Raw genomic sequence first — 19,296 nt, 5'->3', positions numbered from 1 at the left:
TCAAATTTTAGATACAAAACAATGTGTTAAAGATTTTAAAAGCCCCAGTGCTGGTCCTGGTCCAGACAGAGAACTAGAGCTGGTTCAATGTAAAAACGAGTGGTGGTTTGGTTTGTTCCACCAGCCCTTCTCTCGCCTCTTGGAGTTTGCTGCGACTTATTAAACCAAACCAACCTTATTTAACCAAGAGTACCTTGATGCAGACAAGATGGCCGACATACATCCAATCCATACCGGAAGTCTCAATTCCGTACGTCCAAAGTTAGGCTTAGGCATTAAAACCTGAGTGGTTAGGTTCAGGGTAAGGCAGTGGGGAAGGTGATGTATTTGAGATCCAGCACCAAGGGTTAGGCTTAGGCGGGAAAAAGACTGACAAACACTGGCAGCTGAGTCCAACATGAAGAAGGAACTTCCGCTTGGGACTTACGGCATGGATTGGATGTATAGCAACGCCCATGTCGGCCATCTTGACTGCAGTTGGGTCCCTCTCTATTTAAGGGCATGACCTGTAGTAATAGAAGTGCACATCTTTAAAGCATCAACTCTTTTAAAAAATATCTAAAAATAAAATGTAACATACAGTAATTTTGCACCCCAATAAAGCCATATTTATCCCTAATTCAGGTGGCTTTGTATGGAAGAGGATTAGGGCAATAGGTTAAGGAAAAAAATGCAGTGTACTTTGAGATTAAAGTTGAATTTACAGTGTAAATTTCGTCAACTATGCCTAAAAATGTTCGTCGACAGACTTTTCCATGAGAAAACTAGACTAAGGCAGATTTTTTATTAAAACTGCCAGAAAGTATGTTTAGTTTTCATAAAGATGATTAACGCAAGGCTTAAACCTTATTTAGTTTTCATCAGACATTCAAAATCCATGACATTTCTCCTCTGTGGGTAAATCTGTCAAAATACAACGCATCTGTATGTTGTTTTGTCCCCCAGCTGTAGGAAGCAGGGACCCAGGTTTGGCAGAGTGCAGAGAACACACAGCCATGATTTGGTACCAGATTTAGGCAAGAAAATAAATGCTTGGACTAAAAGTAAAGACTAAATTGTGAGGACTTTTATGGACTAAAACTAGACTAAAATGTTTTGAGTTTTCCTTGACTAAAACTGTAGCAAGTAGAAATGACTAAAATGTGACTAAAACTAAGACTGGCATTTAATCTGAAGACTAAGACTGACATTTAAAATAGCTGCCCTTGGTATCTGCTCCTGTTTCTAGTAAAAAGGATGATGCCTTTCAAAAGCATGTCCTTTCTGATAGTTTTGTCCCTTTTATCTTTGACTCTACCAGTGATGAAATCTTTCCCAAAATATCAACATAAACAGCAAAAACCGGAGTGTTGAATTCTCCGTGTTAAACATGTCTGAGTTGATTTGAACTCCATTCAGAGTGGATGGCCTTCAGTGCTGGAGTTCTTTGACAGTCGATCTAAGCTCCTTCCAATGCTATTTCAAATCTGGGTGGCAAAGCTTTCCCATCATGCCCTTTGCCAGAGCGTTTAGAAGTGTTTAGATGTTGCCTGTTGGTATTCCTTTGCTCATGTTTCTGGTGGGTTATCATTGTTTTTACATTGTTTTTTTTTTTTTTTTCCAGAATTAGTTTTCATCCTTCCCACTTCAGGGTCAGACAGCCCTTTTCTGAACGTTACATTACAATATCATAACATAATATAACAAATAAAACACATTTTACTCTGTCAGAATCACATGAAACATTGATACATAGTCTAGTTCCAAAGCTGTAGAAGTCTAAAAATCTTTGTTTGATTTAAGCGAGTTTGTTCTGGAGCTCTTTATATGAAATAACTTTATTATTTTCAGTTATGTCTGAGAGGAACTGGATACTATTTTTACTCCAACTGTCCCAGTTGAGTTTCCTGGTTTGTAGTTTTACTGATGGATTATTCCAGACCTTTGTCTTCTTAGGTATGCTACAGTTCACTGCTTGGAGATTTTTATTTTCTGCCATGGTTTTAAAGTACTGTTTTTAATGTTAAACACCTGCACCATGAGTGAAGTCATCCATTAGGTTGCCCACTTCCTGCCTGTGAATGGTCTATGTTTAGGGGTTGGGTAGTGTTAATTTTGGCAGCTATTTTTAATTTTAGTCTCAGTTTTAGTCTTTAGAATAAATCTGTTTTAGTTTTAGTCACATTTTAGTCATTTCTACACAGCAAATTATGCAGTGTTAAATCAACACTTAAAGAGTTAAATTTAACACTGTGTCCATTTGGTCTACATCAGAGGTACTCTATTTGGTCCTTATCAGAATTGGTGTTAAGACAGCTCTTTCCACTGTGTTAAAATTTCAGAGTAAAATCAACTCATTAACTTGAGTAAAAAATAAACACTGGCTTACTGTGTACAGTGTTAATAAAACTTAACACCACAGGTTAATCAACTCTGAAGAGTGTGAAAATTACTCCCAGTTGTGTTGGTTATCTGTCAGTATTTTGTGCTGTTCTTTGATTGGCAGATGGACAAAGAGAGCATTAGTTCGGCTTAAATGGTCATCTACCCAAAGTTTATTAAGGATTACATATAAAGTTTACAAAATGTCACAAATATCACCCATCTGTGTGTCCCAGTGAGCTCTCAGAGCAGAGAGCTCCTGATCCTTGATAAGTGTGTCTTTTTATCTTCAGGGGAGGATCGTCCTCCACTTCCTGACAAGGAGTCCTGTGAATTACAACACTTCCCTGTAACAAAGAGTGGTCTCACTAGCTTTAACCTTAGCTGTCATCATCACTGTAGACAAAAGGAGCCACTCACTCTAATCTTAGCAGAGAAAAAGATTAACTATATCTAAAAGCACAACGTGTCATCTTGTAATATCTCACATATCTATTCTTCTGTCTTAACAAATCAACTCTATGTCAGTGGTAATTCAACTCCAATAGTGTTCAATTTAACACCTAAGCTGAGTTTATACAGTTCTCCAATAGCGATGCATCGTAGCATTTAAGAGTTACTTTTCAACACATGACAGTGTTTTTAACACCATAGTAAGATCATTCTTTTCTGATTGTTTCAGCAGGTTGCTTAATTATATAATCAGTCATTTGCTTAAGTGTATAACTCAGTCAACTTAACAGGGGTTTTATGTAGTTGCGATTCACAGTAAGTTGCAGAAACTTATACTTTGCTCACTCATGCAGCTCTTGTTGCTTTACACATTTGCTACTCTTTGCTGCCACAGGCAAGTAGTCACTTACTCAGTAAACAATTTCACTCATGGTGGAAAGTTTAAAAACGTAAAAATCTTCAACAATCCATCAGAAAAATGAACAAAGGACTCCAAGCAATGATTACTGTACAATAGGCATCATCTAAACATATGCAAACACAATTCAAAACATCTAAAACACATTTAAACACTCTGCATGAGGGCATCATGGAAAATTATTCAAGTTTTCAAAAGAAAGAAGGTGAGACTTATATGAATTAACTCTGCAGAAGTGATGGGATCAACACTATAAAAACAACTCAAACACTGAAGACCAATTAACTCAGGGGGAGTTAAAATTACACTTAGGGAGTTAAATCAGCATAACACTGAGAAATTAACACCTCAGTTTTTATTGTGTACCCTTTTAAGTTTTAGTGACAAAACGTAAACATTTTAGTCTAGTTTTAGTCCATAAAAGTCCTCACATTTTAGTCTTTACTTTTAGTCCAAGAATTTATTCTCTTGCCTAAATCTGGTAATAAATCATTGTAATGTTTTCCATACAACCTGCCTAACCTGGGGTCCCTGCTTTCTACAGCTGAGAGGCATTTTAGTCTAGTCTGAGTCATCTTAACAAAAGCTAAACATACTCTGATTCCTTTTTGGTCATCAAAGATCTGTTTTTGGCTACTCTTAGTCTAGTCTTTCTCATGGAAAAAAGGCTGTTGATGAACATTTTTAGTCAGAGTTTAAGTTGATGCAATTAACACTGGGGTGGAGTGTGGACTCTTAGCTCAGGGCGTATTCTGGCTCTGCATCTGTCTCTTTTCTTCGTCCTATTCCATTACAAATGGGACTTTGCCACAGTTGTTCAATGCGAGGTGGAAATCTTTATGGAGTTTTGGACTGTGTAAATAATTGAAATTATAAATACCACCAGTTTAGACCCAAAGTGAAAGAAAATAACAATGCAAATATTAACACAATCAAAATATTAACACTTTGCAAAGCTTTAATTTAACAAGAAACTTGTGAGAATTCTATAACTCAGAAAAGTGTTAAATTTAACACAGGGAGTTAAATCAGCACTGATGGTTTTTGCTGTCATTAGTTAAAAACAAAGCCTGTAACCAATTCTTAATTGTTGTTTGACAGCTGTAGGTTTTCAATTTCTTCTTTTGAAGTGTGCTTGATAAATCAACTTGACTTTCTTGGTTTAAATTCGCAATTTATTAATATTTATTAAAGTATACAATGTAAATTTCCTTTAAAATGTAAATTCAGGTCTATGCTATGCAGATGACAGCATGCATATTTCAGTGTAAAAGATTAAGTTGGATTAGGCTCTCAATTAAAACGATCGACAATGCAACGAAAGTTAATTATGAAACAAACAATAAGAGCAGAGACTCCAGATGTAAGCCCCAGTGTTATGAGGACATCCCTCCACAAATGACCATCCCTGCTTGGTTTCTGAGGCACAAGCACAACTTCAGTCACTGTTCTAGCCACTGTTGGAGCCGACACAGTCACTGTTCTAGCCACTGTTGCAGCCCGTCCAGTCACTGTTCTAGCCACTGTTGGAGCCCGTCCAGTCACTGGTCTAGCCACTGTTGCAGCCCGTCCAGTCACTGTTCTAGCCACTGTTGCAGCCCGTCCAGTCACTGGTCTAGCCACTGTTGCAGCCCGTCCAGTCACTGGTCTAGCCACTGTTGCAGCCCGTCCAGTCACTGTTCTAGCCACTGTTGGAGCCCGTCCAGTCACTGGTCTAGCCACTGTTGCAGCCCGTCCAGTCACTGTTCTAGCCACTGTTGGAGCCCGTCCAGTCACTGTTCTAGCCACTGTTGCAGCCCGTCCAGTCACTGGTCTAGCCACTGTTGCAGCCCGTCCAGTCACTGTTCTAGCCACTGTTGGAGCCCGTCCAGTCACTGGTCTAGCCACTGTTGCAGCCCGTCCAGTCACTGTTCTAGCCACTGTTGGAGCCCGTCCAGTCACTGTTCTAGCCACTGTTGCAGCCCGTCCAGTCACTGGTCTAGCCACTGTTGCAGCCCGTCCAGTCACTGTTCTAGCCACTGTTGCAGCCCGTCCAGTCACTGTTCTAGCCACTGTTGCAGCCCGTCCAGTCACTGTTCTAGCCACTGTCGCAGCCCGTCCAGTCACTGTTCTAGCCACTGTTGGAGCCGACACAGTCTCTGTTCTAGCCACTGTTGGAGCCGACACAGTCTCTGTTCTAGCCACTGTTGGAGCCGATCCAGTCACTGTTCCAGCTGCTGCTGGAGCCGATCCAATCACTGTTCCAGCTGCTGTTGTAACCGATCCAGTCACTGTTCCAGCTGCTGCTGGAGCCGATCCAATCACTGTTCCAGCTGCTGTTGTAGCCGATCCAATCCCTGTTCCAGCTGCTGCTGGAGCCGATCCAGTCACTGTTCCAGCTGCTGTTGTAGCCGATCCATTCACTGTTCCAGCTGCTGCTGGAGCCGATCCAATCACTGTTCCAGCTGCTGTTGTAGCCGATCCAATCCCTGTTCCAGCTGCTGCTGGAGCCGATCCAGTCACTGTTCCAGCTGCTGTTGTAGCCGATCCATTCACTGTTCCAGCTGCTGTTGTAGCCGATCCAGTCACTGTTCTAGCCACTGTTGGAGCCCGTCCAGTCACTGTTCTAGCCACTGTTGCAGCCCGTCCAGTCACTGGTCTAGCCACTGTTGCAGCCCGTCCAGTCACTGTTCTAGCCACTGTTGCAGCCCGTCCAGTCACTGTTCTAGCCACTGTTGCAGCCCGTCCAGTCACTGTTCTAGCCACTGTCGCAGCCCGTCCAGTCACTGTTCTAGCCACTGTTGGAGCCGATCCAATCCCTGTTCCAGCTGCTGCTGGAGCCGATCCAGTCACTGTTCCAGCTGCTGTTGTAGCCGATCCAATCACTGTTCCAGCTGCTGTTGTAGCTGATCCAATCACTGTTCCAGCTGCTGTTGTAGCTGATCCAATCCCTGTTCCAGCTGCTGCTGGAGCCGATCCAGTAACTGTTCCAGCTGCTGTTGTAGCCGATCCATTCACTGTTCCAGCTGCTGTTGTAGCCGATCCAATCACTGTTCCAGCTGCTGTTGTAGCCGATCCAGTCACTGTTCCATCTGCTCCTGGAGCCGATCCAATCACTGTTCCAGCTGCTGTTGTAGCCGATCCAGTCACTGTTCCAGCTGCTGTTGTAGCGGATCCAATCACTGTTCCAGCTGCTGCTGGAGCCGATCCAGTCACTGTTCCAGCTGCTGCTGGAGCCGATCCAATCACTGTTCCAGCTGCTGCTGTAGCCGATCCAATCACTGTTCCAGCTGCTGCTGTAGCCGATCCAATCACTGTTCCAGCTGCTGTTGTAGCTGATCCAGTCACTGTTCCAGCTGCTGCTGGAGCCGATCCAATCACTGTTCCAGCTGCTACTGTAGCCGATCCAGTCACTGTTCCAGCTGCTGCTGGAGCCGATCCAGTCACTGTTCCAGCTGCTGCTGGAGCCGATCCAATCACTGTTCCAGCTGCTGCTGTAGCCGATCCATTCACTGTTCCAGCTGCTGTTGTAGCCGATCCAATCACGGTTCCAGCTGCTGTTGTAGCCGATCCAGTCACTGTTCCAGCTGCTGTTGTAGCCGATCCAATCACTGTTCCAGCTGCTGTTGTAGCCGATCCAATCACTGTTCCAGCTGCTGTTGTAGCCGATCCATTCACTGTTCCAGCTGCTGTTGTAGCCGATCCAATCACTGTTCCAGCTGCTGTTGTAGCCGATCCAATCACTGTTCCAGCTGCTGTTGTAGCCGATCCAGTCACTGTTCCATTTGCTGCTGTTGTAGCCGATCCAATCACTGTTCCAGCTGCTGTTGTAGCCGATCCAGTCACTGTTCCAGCTGCTGCTGGAGCCGATCCAATCACTGTTCCAGCTGCTGCTGTAGCCGATCCAATCACTGTTCCAGCTGCTGCTGTAGCCGATCCAATCACTGTTCCAGCTGCTGTTGTAGCCGATCCAGTCACTGTTCCAGCTGCTGTTGTAGCCGATCCAATCACTGTTCCAGCTGCTGCTGTAGCCGATCCAATCACTGTTCCAGCTGCTGCTGTAGCCGATCCAGTCACTGTTCCAGCTGCTGCTGGAGCCGATCCAGTCACTGTTCCAGCTGCTGCTGGAGCCGATCCATTCACTGTTCCAGCTGCTGTTGTAGCCGATCCAATCACTGTTCCAGCTGCTGTTGTAGCCGATCCAGTCACTGTTCCAGCTGCTGTTGTAGCCGATCCATTCACTGTTCCAGCTGCTGTTGTAGCCGATCCAATCACTGTTCCAGCTGCTGTTGTAGCCGATCCAGTCACTGTTCCATCTGCTGCTGGAGCCGATCCAATCACTGTTCCAGCTGCTGCTGTAGCCGATCCAGTCACTGTTCCAGCTGCTGTTGTAGCCGATCCAATCACTGTTCCAGCTGCTGTTGTAGCCGATCCAATCACTGCTCCAGCTGCCGTTGTAGCCGATCCAATCACTGCTCCAGCTGCTGTTGTAGCCGATCCAATCACTGTTCCAGCTGCTGCTGGAGCCGATCCAGTCACTGTTCCAGCTGCTGCTGGAGCCGATCCAATCACTGTTCCAGCTGCTGCTGTAGCCGATCCAGTCACTGTTCCAGCTGCTGCTGTAGCCGATCCAGTCACTGTTCCAGCTGCTGCTGGAGCCGATCCAATCACTGTTCCAGCTGCTGCTGTAGCCGATCCAGTCACTGTTCCATTTGCTGCTGTAGCTGATCCAATCACTGTTCCAGCTGCTGCTGGAGCCGATCCAATCACTGTTCCAGCTGCTGCTGTAGCCGATCCAATCACTGTTCCAGCTGCTGCTGTAGCCGATCCAATCACTGTTCCAGCTGCTGTTGTAGCCGATCCAATCACTGTTCCAGCTGCTGTAAAGAGAAGAACAGATCTTTTTCTTGTGTGACAACAAATCAGCTCATTGAGCACAACAAGATTAGTGTAAAACCTAATATATAAACCTAGTACCTAGTACAGAAAGTGTTTGGGAAGGGCAGGACTTTTCAAAAAATGCTTGAAAAGTATTTGGAGGAACGTTCTAGGTGTCACATTCATGACAAGCCAATCAGAGTGACAAGCTTGCTTGCATGCTTTTGTGCTGACAGATACCGCTGCTTTAGATCGTTGATGGCGGAGCTTCTCACCGAATAAAACTGATGCCAAGGTGAGTCGGAGCACATAAAAAAACATCTTCTCAGTCAAGACAAACTTTTAGTATAGCTGTATTTTAAAAGAGAAATGTGGTCCAGTTCTGATTATACTGCTGCTTCCCTACAGCTACATCCAAGCTAACAGCCATTGGTTACAACGGCAAACCCCACCCGTAATGATCACAAACCCACGCAGAAGCAGAGTGGAAGAAGAGCGGAAACATCTTTTCTGTCATGAAATGCTTTCAGTGTTGCTCTCTACCCTTGTTTTAATAAAGAAATGTCCAGCTCTGTTAAAACTGCAGCTGTGGCTAAGTCTGAGCTAATCACTCCACTAGCAGGCCTCGTATACACCCACTCACAACAACTATCACAAACTCATACTGAAGCAGGTCGGCGCAAGATAGAGAACATCTTTTACATCATGAAAAGCTTTTTGTTTTTGCTCTGTATTTTAAAAGAGAAATGTGGTGAAATTCTGGTAAAACTGTCGCTATGCTAAAGCTACATCAGAGGTACTCGCCACATGGAGGCAGACACTACAAACGGCGTTGAGTATGGCTAAACCCTGTCTACATTGCAGCTCTGTACAGTTTTGAAAGTATAGTCACTCAGGTAGGCACATAGGGACCCATAATGCTGACCCCGACGGTCAGCCAAAAATATAAAACATGAAGTGAAGATGAACTAACCACAGGCACAGCAGGTCAGGTTGATGAGCAGCAGGATCCTGGAGATCATCTTCTCCCTGTAGATTATATTGACCATGTTAATGCTAACAACATACATTTTGGGGGGTAAGTTTATCTTTAATAGCATTTTGAAATTGAAATACAAGAACCTGTTACGGATCACTAATGTGGTCTGTGCAATTTTTGTATACACTCAAGCATTAGGCGACCTAAAATGCCCCACTGAAACCATTAACCCTCTGATCTTTCTGCTCCTTTTTAACCGTTTTGTCTCACCTTGTTTTGTTGTCTTAAAAAGCCTGAAAAACACCCAACCCTGTGGTGCACAGTCAAGCTCTAAACATCCTTTTTTAAGGACTACATGGGCTTTAAGAATGAACAAAAGAAAAAAAAAACTAAATGGAAATTAAATCAAAGGGTTAAATTCCAAAGAATTAATCAATAGTTGATACCTCTGATCAGGTCTAAACTTGGTAGTGAAAGTATTACACAAAAATTTGATTTTTTCTGGTATAGTATTTTTATGTGTGGTGCCCTTTTAATAATAATAATAATAATAATACATTTTATTTATGAAGTGCTTTTCAAGAACTCAAAGACACTGTACAAAAGTTAAAAGTTTTGGTCACAAACACCCTGACAGTAATAATTTATCAAAATCTAATAATAATAATATTTTAAAAAGATCTAAAAGTGAAACTTGTTTCTCATTATTGAAATATATTTAGGGCTGCAATAGTCCTGTTTAAGGAAATTCAGTTTGCATGTTGAATGTAAAAATATTTGTCTTTTTTTTTTCCCTTTAATTGGCATTTAAAGGGTTAACTTCCAAGAAATTAATCACTAGTTGATATTTGTGATCAGGTCTGATCTTAATAGTGAAAGTATTGCAAAAAGAAGATGTTTTTTGGTATTGTATTATTATTATTATTTATGTGTGTCACCATTTTTGGTCAGGAACACCCTGAGTGTTATTTATTAAAATAAAAAAACAATGCATAAAAATCTAACTTGTCACTCATCATAAACATATTCAAGGCTGTGATAGTCTTACCCAAGGAAGTCCAGTGTACATGCAGTATGTGAAAAATATTTAATCTTTTGTGTTTTTAAATTGCAAACATTAGGGGGGTTTGCACTTAACCGGCATTTAAAGGGTTAAATTCCTAGGAACTAATCAATGTTTGATATTTATGATCAGGACTGATCTTGATGGGGAAAGTATTGCAAAAAAGTAAATTCTTTTTATATCATTTTTAATGCTACTTATATGTGGCATTTATATTTATTAAAAGCTCTAACTAAAAACAACAACAACAACAAAAAAGCATAAAAGTGAAACTTGTTTCTCATGATTGACATATTTAAGGCTGCAATAGTCCTGTTTAAGGAAACTCAATTTGCATAATATACAGTACTTAACAAATGTATTAGACCACCTGTCATATTTGTCTCAGAGACCATCCAGCATCATGAAGTGCTTTAATGCGGACTCTTTCATTTTCAGTGAGCTCTCCACATTTTACCATTTTGAACAGGAATGAGGAATTTCAAACTGAATTCAACTTTTTAGACCCAAATTTGAGCCGGCTCACTGGGCTTCTCTGAGAAGTCAGAAATCAATCAAGCATAACATTCAACCACTAAAACTCATTTTCTCTTCAGGAATGCAAGTAAATAACTATAATTTGACATATTAATCAAGAAATATTAATGTGCTTTACTATTTTTTCAGGTTTTTTGTAAATCAGTAAATTTGAAAATTCATGGATAACAATAATAATTATATTTTAGCATTAAAAATATTATGTGGGTTAAAGAGCTTCTACATATTGGTGTATTAACCATTGCAGAAACATAAAAAATGATTTTGGTAATTACCAATGCTGTTAATTTAGGACAGCTGTGGCATTAACCTTACTTTGGGTGGTGGTCTAATACATTTGTCAAGCACTGTATGTAAAAATATTTATTCCTTTTTATATTACAAACATAAGGAGATTTTGCACTTAACTGGCATTTAAAGGGTTAAATTTCTAGAAATTTATCAATAGCTGATATGTATGATCAGGTCTGATCTTAATTGCAAAATTAATGCAAAAGAAGTTGGAAATAAAGTATATTATTTTTATTGTTAATTATATATGCAACCATTTTTGGTCATGACCAGCCTCAGTCTCTTTCTTTACACCATCTGAGAGTTAGATGATTAACAAAGTCACACAGGTTAGAAATATACTTTTATATCTTTAATAAAAATGTAGTTTTTACTTCTGCTCTTTAAAATCAAACTTCTTACTTAATTAAACTTAAGACAATTAATTTCAAATGAAACCAATATTACCTTCTAAGGTCCAGACCTGTGAAGGAGGCGTTGTTATCGTCTCTCTCTCTAATAAACAGCCATAAGGTTATAAACGCCCTGGGGTGCTTATCTGCTCTGCTGGAGGGCTGAAATGATGCCTTTGCCCAATGTGGACCAACTGATTAAACTCTGAGTAACGGAAATTTTATATTTGATTAAGAGATTCTCATACACCCCTGACACCAAACCCTAATTCCATAAAAGTTGAGACAGTGTGTAAAATGTGAATAAAAACAGAACACAGGGATTTAAAATCATTTACAGCCTTTATTCAATTCAATACAGCACATTTGCTGCTCAAACTGATCAACTTCATTTTTTTTGTCCCTTTGGGACCCTCAGAGGTATTCACCAGATGCTTTCAAAAAATAATAATATTTTTAAATGATTTTAAATATTAAATTTTACCCATTTTATAAAACATACATGCATACAATCTGTTAAATGTGAAATACAAACATGGTTATTTGGTGAGCTTAATGCTGAAATCAGAGTGATGTTTAAAAAATCCCCAAGTCTTCACCAAGGTTATGATAGTTTGGGATTTTTCTGTAGTTTATATCTTTTTAGTGTTTACTTAGTGTTTACGTAGTTTTTATTTCCTTTAACTGCTTGTTTGTGAGTTTAGCTTAGTTTCACTTTTCATTTATTTACATTTTCTTTTTGTCTGCAGCTCAAGGCCTAAAACTGCCACCATGTGAAGTCTTACTCCAAGGGTGTCAAACACCACGGCCTGCAAGTTTATCTCATATTTTCATTAAGGCTGTCCCGTCAATATGAGGTAAATACTAAAACATTCCTTTAAAATCATCTAGTGTGTTGCAAACCTGACCATAAACTGCTGCCACATATATAAAGCACATCTTTTAAACTTATCTCTTAAGCTTTTCTAGTGAACTTTGACTAAGCAGAAAAACTGTTTGATCAAACTCTCTGTCAGGAAAGCCCCCCTAATCACAGAGAACCCCTCCCTCCACCTCCACCACTCCATCCAGTCCAGACGATACGATGTCCCTCCGGGAGAATGGCTACAGATTTCTGATGATCATTTTGCTGCTGTAATGAGAAGAACAGATCTGTTTGTCATGTGAAGAAATAAACACTGATGCGTTCTTCTAAAAGGAAAACACTAATTGAAATCAATGCCACTGCTATTGAAATAATAGTGAAATGCCCCTTTAAGTGTTACTTACCAGTCACGTTGAGGTGGCACTGGTCTATGGCCCACTCAACGTGTGACTTCACTTCACACTCGTAGTAACCCAAGTCTTCAGTGGTCAGGGAGGACACGTGGAGTCTGAGTCGACCCTCTCTCAGGGCGTCGGTGTCACAATGATCTCGTCCTGTAAATTGATCAGTCTCATCCTGGGCTACCTCACATCCTCTGAACATTTCAAAAACGGTGAAGTGGTGGTGACCTACAAACTTGTCACAGGAGACAGAGAGAGAGTCCACAGGTCTTTCAGTGAAGGTCCATTCCAGTTCGATGTCCATGTTCTCCTCTGCCTCGTAGGAGGGCTGGACTGCTTTCACTTCGAATTCTCCTGCTGGGACAGAGAGGGACAGAGAGGGACAGAGAGGGACAGAGAGGAACGTGATGTCTTCTGTCTGCAGTCTCATGTCTCCTACCTCTAAGCTGCTTGGTTTGGTAAAAGTTACAGGTTACAGACGGGTTTATGGCGAAGACAGTCATATATCTGCATTATTCACTGTGTTGCTCTGCTTGTTTTCCCTCTGTCTGCCTCTCCATCTTCCCTTTTTTTTAAATTTCCCCTTTTCTTTTCCTTGTTGTTTCTCTCTTCTCTTTGTTTTAGTCTCTTTTTTATCATTTTTAAACTGAATTTTCCTCTTCTCTTTTTCTGCCTCTTCCTCTTCCCTTTGTTAACATTTGTTTTATTTGCCTGCATATTCCTCTTCTCCTTTTTCAACCTCTTTTCTGTTAGTATTTTCATTACCCTCTTCACATCTTTAATCTACATCTCCCTCTTCTTCTCATCTGCATCTCCCTTCCTTCTTTTCTACTTATTATAAAAGCTTCATACCTGTATATTGTCATTATATTTATACTTTTGTCTGATTTTAAAATGCTCCCAAGTTAAAACAAGCCAAACTAGATGTAAAAATTGAGAAATGCAAAAATGGAACAAACTAAATGTATGCTCAGACCAGGGCTAACTGATTTTAGGTATGCTCTCTAAGTGTGTTTCCTGTTGTCCCTATATGAATAACAAAGTGTAGATAAACTAACCAGAGACATAGCAGGTCAGACTGATGAGCAGCAGGATCTTGTAGATCATCTTCTCCCTATGAGACAAACACAGAAGGTCAAAGGTCAGTCCTCTGATGAGAGCAGAGAAATCTACATTTTTAATCAAATTAATCCCCCCCTTTTTTTTTTGATTAGTCACAACTCATCACAAGTTGATGTGTGGTCAAATCTTACTCAAGTACAAGTAAAAGTTGCTTGGTGAAATTTTACGCAAGTTAAAGTACTAAAGTACTTACTTTTAAAAATACTTAAGTATTCAAAAGTACAAAGTACATTTTCTATTATCAGTACATTGCTGTATTGTTTTCTCAGTGCTTTTACAGAACCTTGTAACTCTCTGAAACCACCTAATGATGTACTGACTTACATGTAGAACCACTCTGAAATGTCAAACACTGAGCTGAGATTTGGCCATGGGTGTGCTGGTTTTTCAGCTTGAGTTTCTCCTGCCATCTCCATTATCAAGTTTTGTTTGAATGAAGGTGGGAGAGCTTGCTACACAGAGCGAGGATGACGTAGCCTTTTTCCAAATCCATCCCAGGTGTGAGCGGTGACTGTGATTGGTTCCCTTCTGTGAGGAGCACAGTGTGGGGCAAATTGCATTTTAGAAAAGAATAACACCAACATCTGACTACAAAGCTATGCTGAACCTAAAAGGAACGAGTAACGACAAGCTTCCTAGAAATGTAGTGGAGTCGAAAGTACAATATTTGTCTTTAAAATGTAGTGGAGTGAAAGTCATAAGTTTCCAAAAACACAAATACTCAAATAAAGTACAAATACTGAAAAAAACAAAAAATATATATATATATATAAACTTAAAACAAAAAGTAAGGCAATTTGTGTTTGGTACATTATTTCTTTGCTGTAATAATGCTTCTTGGTAATAAATGTTATACCGTTGGAAAGCCTGTTTATTACCCTTTTGAATGATGCCACATTTGTAAGGATCATGCATTTGTGGGATGAGCAGCAGAGCTGAGTATGTGGGTTGTGCCCATGAAAAATGTGCCAAATCTTCTCTGCCAATGCCAACAACTGATTGTGCCATTGACTCTTGTTGGGTGTTTGGTGGATTTGATGATTGAAGTTTGAAGAAACAAGACGTATTGACAATTTAATAATTTATTCATTTAACAAACAGGAGCCTCAGTAGCGCGTGGAAGAACCATACCCAGCCACAACAGCCTGGCTCCTCCTCCTCATGCTGGTCACAAGCCTGGTCACACACTGCTGTGGGATGGCATCCCATTCTTCAACCAGTATTTGTTGCAAGTCAACCAACGTGGTTGTGTTGGTCACTCTGGCACGAACAGCACGCCCAAGCTGATCCCACAAGTGTTCAATGAGGTTAACTCTGGTATCCCAACAAATTGCTGCCTCATTTTCCTCCTAGTGTGCAAAAAATGCACAGGGGTTATTACTGTAAATAAAAAGTTTTATTACTTTATTTTTAATTGTTTAATTTTTTCCTTGTTTCATCAACTTGTGCCATTAACAAAAATACCAAATACTCAATAATTGTCATATCTTTTAACCCTTTAATTGCCATGTTTGTAATGTAAACAAACAAAATTCTTTGATTAAACAAACGCAAATGGATTTTTTCCAAGTTACTACGCTGAAAGTGAATAACTTATTTATGGATGATTGCAGCCTGGCGTGTCATTGATTAGCAGCAACATTGGTTAAAATGCTTTTTTTTTTTTTGTGAGGTCACTTATTCTGAAACACGTTTTTCACCCATCTGTGCAAAAAATGCACACCTTTAAATCATGTTATACTGTAAATATCATACATTTCAAAATTGTTTTACTGTTATTGAATTATATTTTTCCAATTTAAGGTCAGCCCTAATCAAAAATGTCAAATACTCATTCATTTTAATTTTTTAACCCTTTAAATGCCATGTTTCATTGATGATGTCACTGAATTTTTAGATGCAAAATACACAAAATTGATTTTTTTGCAAGTTACTACAAGAAAATTAGATAACATATTTGATTACTGCACAGATACACTCAGAGTGCACACTCTGCAGACTGGTGAAGGAGGCGTTGTTATCGTCTCTCTCTCTAATAAACAGCCATAAGGTTATAAACGCCCTGGGGTGCTTATCTGCTCTGCTGGAGGGCTGAAATGATGCCTTTGCCCAATGTGGACCAACTGATTAAACTCTGAGTAACGGAAATTTTATATTTGATTAAGAGATTCTCATACACCCCTGACACCAAACCCTAATTCCATAAAAGTTGAGACAGTGTGTAAAATGTGAATAAAAACAGAACACAGGGATTTAAAATCATTTACAGCCTTTATTCAATTCAATACAGCACATTTGCTGCTCAAACTGATCAACTTCATTTTTTTTGTCCCTTTGGGACCCTGAGAGGTATTCACCAGATGCTTTCAAAAAATAATAATATTTTTAAATGATTTTAAATATTAAATTTTACCCATTTTATAAAACATACATGCACACAATCTGTTAAATGTGAAATACAAACATGGTTATTTGGTGAGCTTAATGCTGAAATCAGAGTGATGTTTAAAAAATCCCCAAGTCTTCACCAAGGTTATGATAGTTTGGGATTTTTCTGTAGTTTATATCTTTTTAGTGTTTACTTAGTGTTTATGTAGTTTTTATTTCCTTTAACTGCTTGTTTGTTAGTTTAGCTTAGTTTCACTTTTCATTTATTTACATTTTCTTTTTGTCTGCAGCTCAAGGCCTAAAACTGCCACCATGTGAAGTCTTACTCCAAGGGTGTCAAACACCACGGCCTGCAAGTTTATCTCATATTTTCAATAAAGCTGTCCCGTCAATATGAGGTAAATACTAAAATATTCCTTTAAAATCATCTAGTGTTTTGCAAACCTGACCATAAACTGCTGCCACATATATAAAGCACATCTTTTAAACTTATCTCTTAAGCTTTTCTAGTGAACTTTGACTAAGCAGAAAAACTGTTTGATCAAACTCTCTGTCAGGAAAGCCCCCCTAATCACAGAGAACCCCTCCCTCCACCTCCACCACTCCATCCAGTCCAGACGATACGATGTCCCTCCGGGAGAATGGCTACAGATTTCTGATGATCATTTTGCTGCTGTAATGAGAAGAACAGATCTGTTTGTCATGTGAAGAAATAAACACTGATGCGATCTTCTTAAAGGAAAACACTCACTGAAAACAATGCCACTATTATTGAAATAATAGTGAAATATCCCTTTAAGTGTTACTTACCAGTCACGTTGAGGTGGCACTGGTCTATGGCCCACTCATCGTGTGACTTCACTTCACACTCGTAGTAACCCGAGTCTTCAGTGGTCAGGGAGGACACGTGGAGTCTGAGTCGACCCTCTTTCAGGGCGTTGGTGTCGCATTGAACTCGTCCTGCAAATGGATCAGTCTCATCCTGGGCTACCTCAGATCCTCTGAACATTTCAAACACGATGAAGCGGTGGTGACCTACAAATTTGTCACAGGAGACAGAGAGAGAGTCCACAGGTCTTTCAGTGAAGGTCCATTCCAGTTCGATGTCCATGTTCTCCTCTGCCTCGTAGGAGGGCTGGACTGCTTTCACTTCGAATTCTCCTGCTGGGACAGAGAGGGACAGAGAGGAACGTGATGTCTTCTGTCTGCAGTCTCATGTCTCCTACCTCTAAGCTGCTTGGTTTGGTAAAATTTACAGGTTACAGACGGGTTTATGGCGAGGACAGTCATATATCTGCAATATTCACTGTGTTGCTCTGCTTGTTTTCCCTCTGTCTGCCTCTCCATCTTCCCTTTTTTTTAAATTTCCCCTTTTCTTTTCCTTGTTGTTTCTCTCTTCTCTTTGTTTTAGTCTCTTTTTTATCATTTTTAAACTGAATGTTCCTCTTCTCTTTTTCTGCCTCTTCCTCTTCCCTTCGTTAACATTTGTTTTATTTATTACATAGTATTTTTACTACCCTCCTCCTGTTTTAAATCAGCATCTCCCTCTTATTACCTCCTCCAAGGAGGTTATATGACCGGGTGGGTTTGTTGGTTCGTTTGTTAGCAACATAACTGAAAAAGTCATGGACAGATTATGATGAAATTTTCAGGACATGTCAGAAATGGCATAAGGAAGAACTGGTTAGATTTTGGGGGTGATCCGGACCACTATCTGGATACAGGTTTTTTTTTAAAGGATTCTGTACTGTTGGGAGATAAGGCTAATGGCAGAGGTCTGCGCTGTTACCACTTTACACCAGGAGATGGCAGACATGAGTAACTTCAATTCCAGCAGCATTTTTGGGTGTGTTTCTATTCAAAGTTTCAGAGTTTACAGAGTTTGAAAGATGAGCGCCCGGTCGAGGAGATGAGTCGGAGCGTAACAGAGAGAAAGACAACGAATTGTAGCGAGAATACTCATAATGCTGGGAGGAATAGAGGAACGTTCACCCTCTGACATGACTTTCAGTTGTCTAGTGAGACCATGGGTGAGACTGTCAGTGCATCTGTTGGCACCGGCAGGCAATGCTGCCACCATGATAGTCCACACATAGGAGAGGGACCCAACTGCAGTCAAGATGGCTGACATGGGCGTTGCTATACATCCAATCCATGCCGGAAGTCCCAAGTGGACATTTCTTCTTCGTGTTGGACTCAGCTGCCAGTGTTTGTCCGTCTTTTTCCCGCCTAAGCCTAACCTTTGGTGCTGGATCTCAAATATATCACCTTCCCCACTGCCTTACCCTGAACCTAACACTCAGGTTTTCATGTCTAAGTCTAACCTTAGACGTATGGACTTCCAGTTGAGACGTCTGGTGTGGATTGGATGTATGTCGGCCATCTTGTCTGCATCAAGGTGCTCTTGACACGTAGCAAAGCCAATGCTTTGCCTCACTGCGTCCACCCCACCGGGGAGGGAGTAAGCGGCGAATGCCGTGGTGGGGGGCACATGAGGACGGATCAAGGAATTTTTTAAAGGATTCTTCACTGTTGGAAGATAGGGCTAATGGCGGAGGTCTGCGCTGTCCGAGTGCTTTTTTAGTTCTCATCTGCATCTCCCTCCCTTCTTTTCTACTTATTATAAAAGTTTCATACCCGTGTACTTTCATTATATTTATACTTTGTCTGATTTGGAAATGCTCCCAAGTTAAAACAAGCCAAACTTGATGTAACAATGCAAAAATGGAACGAACTAAATGTATGTTCAGACCAGGGCTTACTGATTTTAGGTATGCTCTCTAAGTGTGTTTCCTGTTGTCCCTAAATGAATAACAAAGTGTAGATAAACTAACCAGAGACATAGCAGGTCAGGCTGATGAGCAGCAGGATCTTGTAGATCATCTTCTCCCTATGAGACAAACACAGAAGGTCAAAGGTCAGTCCTCTGATGAGAGCAGAGAAATCTACATTTTTAATCAAATTAATCCCAGATGTTTTTTTTTTACAACTTAGTGAACTTACCGTCCTCTACAATATCAATCAATCCATTTTGTGATTGTGCTCTTCAACATGTTACAACTATGGGGCCTACGCAGCGCGGTCAGGGTGATTTGGTTTTATTAAATGTTCAATCTTTGTTTATTTGGAACACAAACTTTCCATCCAGAAGGTCATCATTTTCATTAGG

General features: G+C 40.5%; 1 protein-coding gene across 1 annotated transcript; it reads right to left on the bottom strand.

Annotated features, from left to right (window-relative positions):
- Positions 1-5,861: 5,861 nt before the first annotated feature.
- On the bottom strand, positions 5,862-10,137 carry LOC121504340 (bifunctional endo-1,4-beta-xylanase XylA-like). The gene is made up of 3 exons (XM_041779051.1): positions 10,117-10,137; positions 9,063-9,118; positions 5,862-8,091 (listed from the first exon to the last, which is right to left on the bottom strand). The coding sequence occupies exons 1-3, from the start codon at positions 10,135-10,137 to the stop codon at positions 6,003-6,005; spliced, it is 2,166 nt and encodes a 721-aa protein (XP_041634985.1). The 3' UTR covers positions 5,862-6,002.
- Positions 10,138-19,296: the final 9,159 nt, after the last annotated feature.

The sequence above is a fragment of the Cheilinus undulatus genome, linkage group 22 (genome assembly GCF_018320785.1).
Source record: "Cheilinus undulatus linkage group 22, ASM1832078v1, whole genome shotgun sequence".
NCBI classification, from domain to species: domain Eukaryota; kingdom Metazoa; phylum Chordata; class Actinopteri; order Labriformes; family Labridae; genus Cheilinus; species Cheilinus undulatus.
This window is presented reverse-complemented; position numbering and strand designations above follow the sequence as displayed.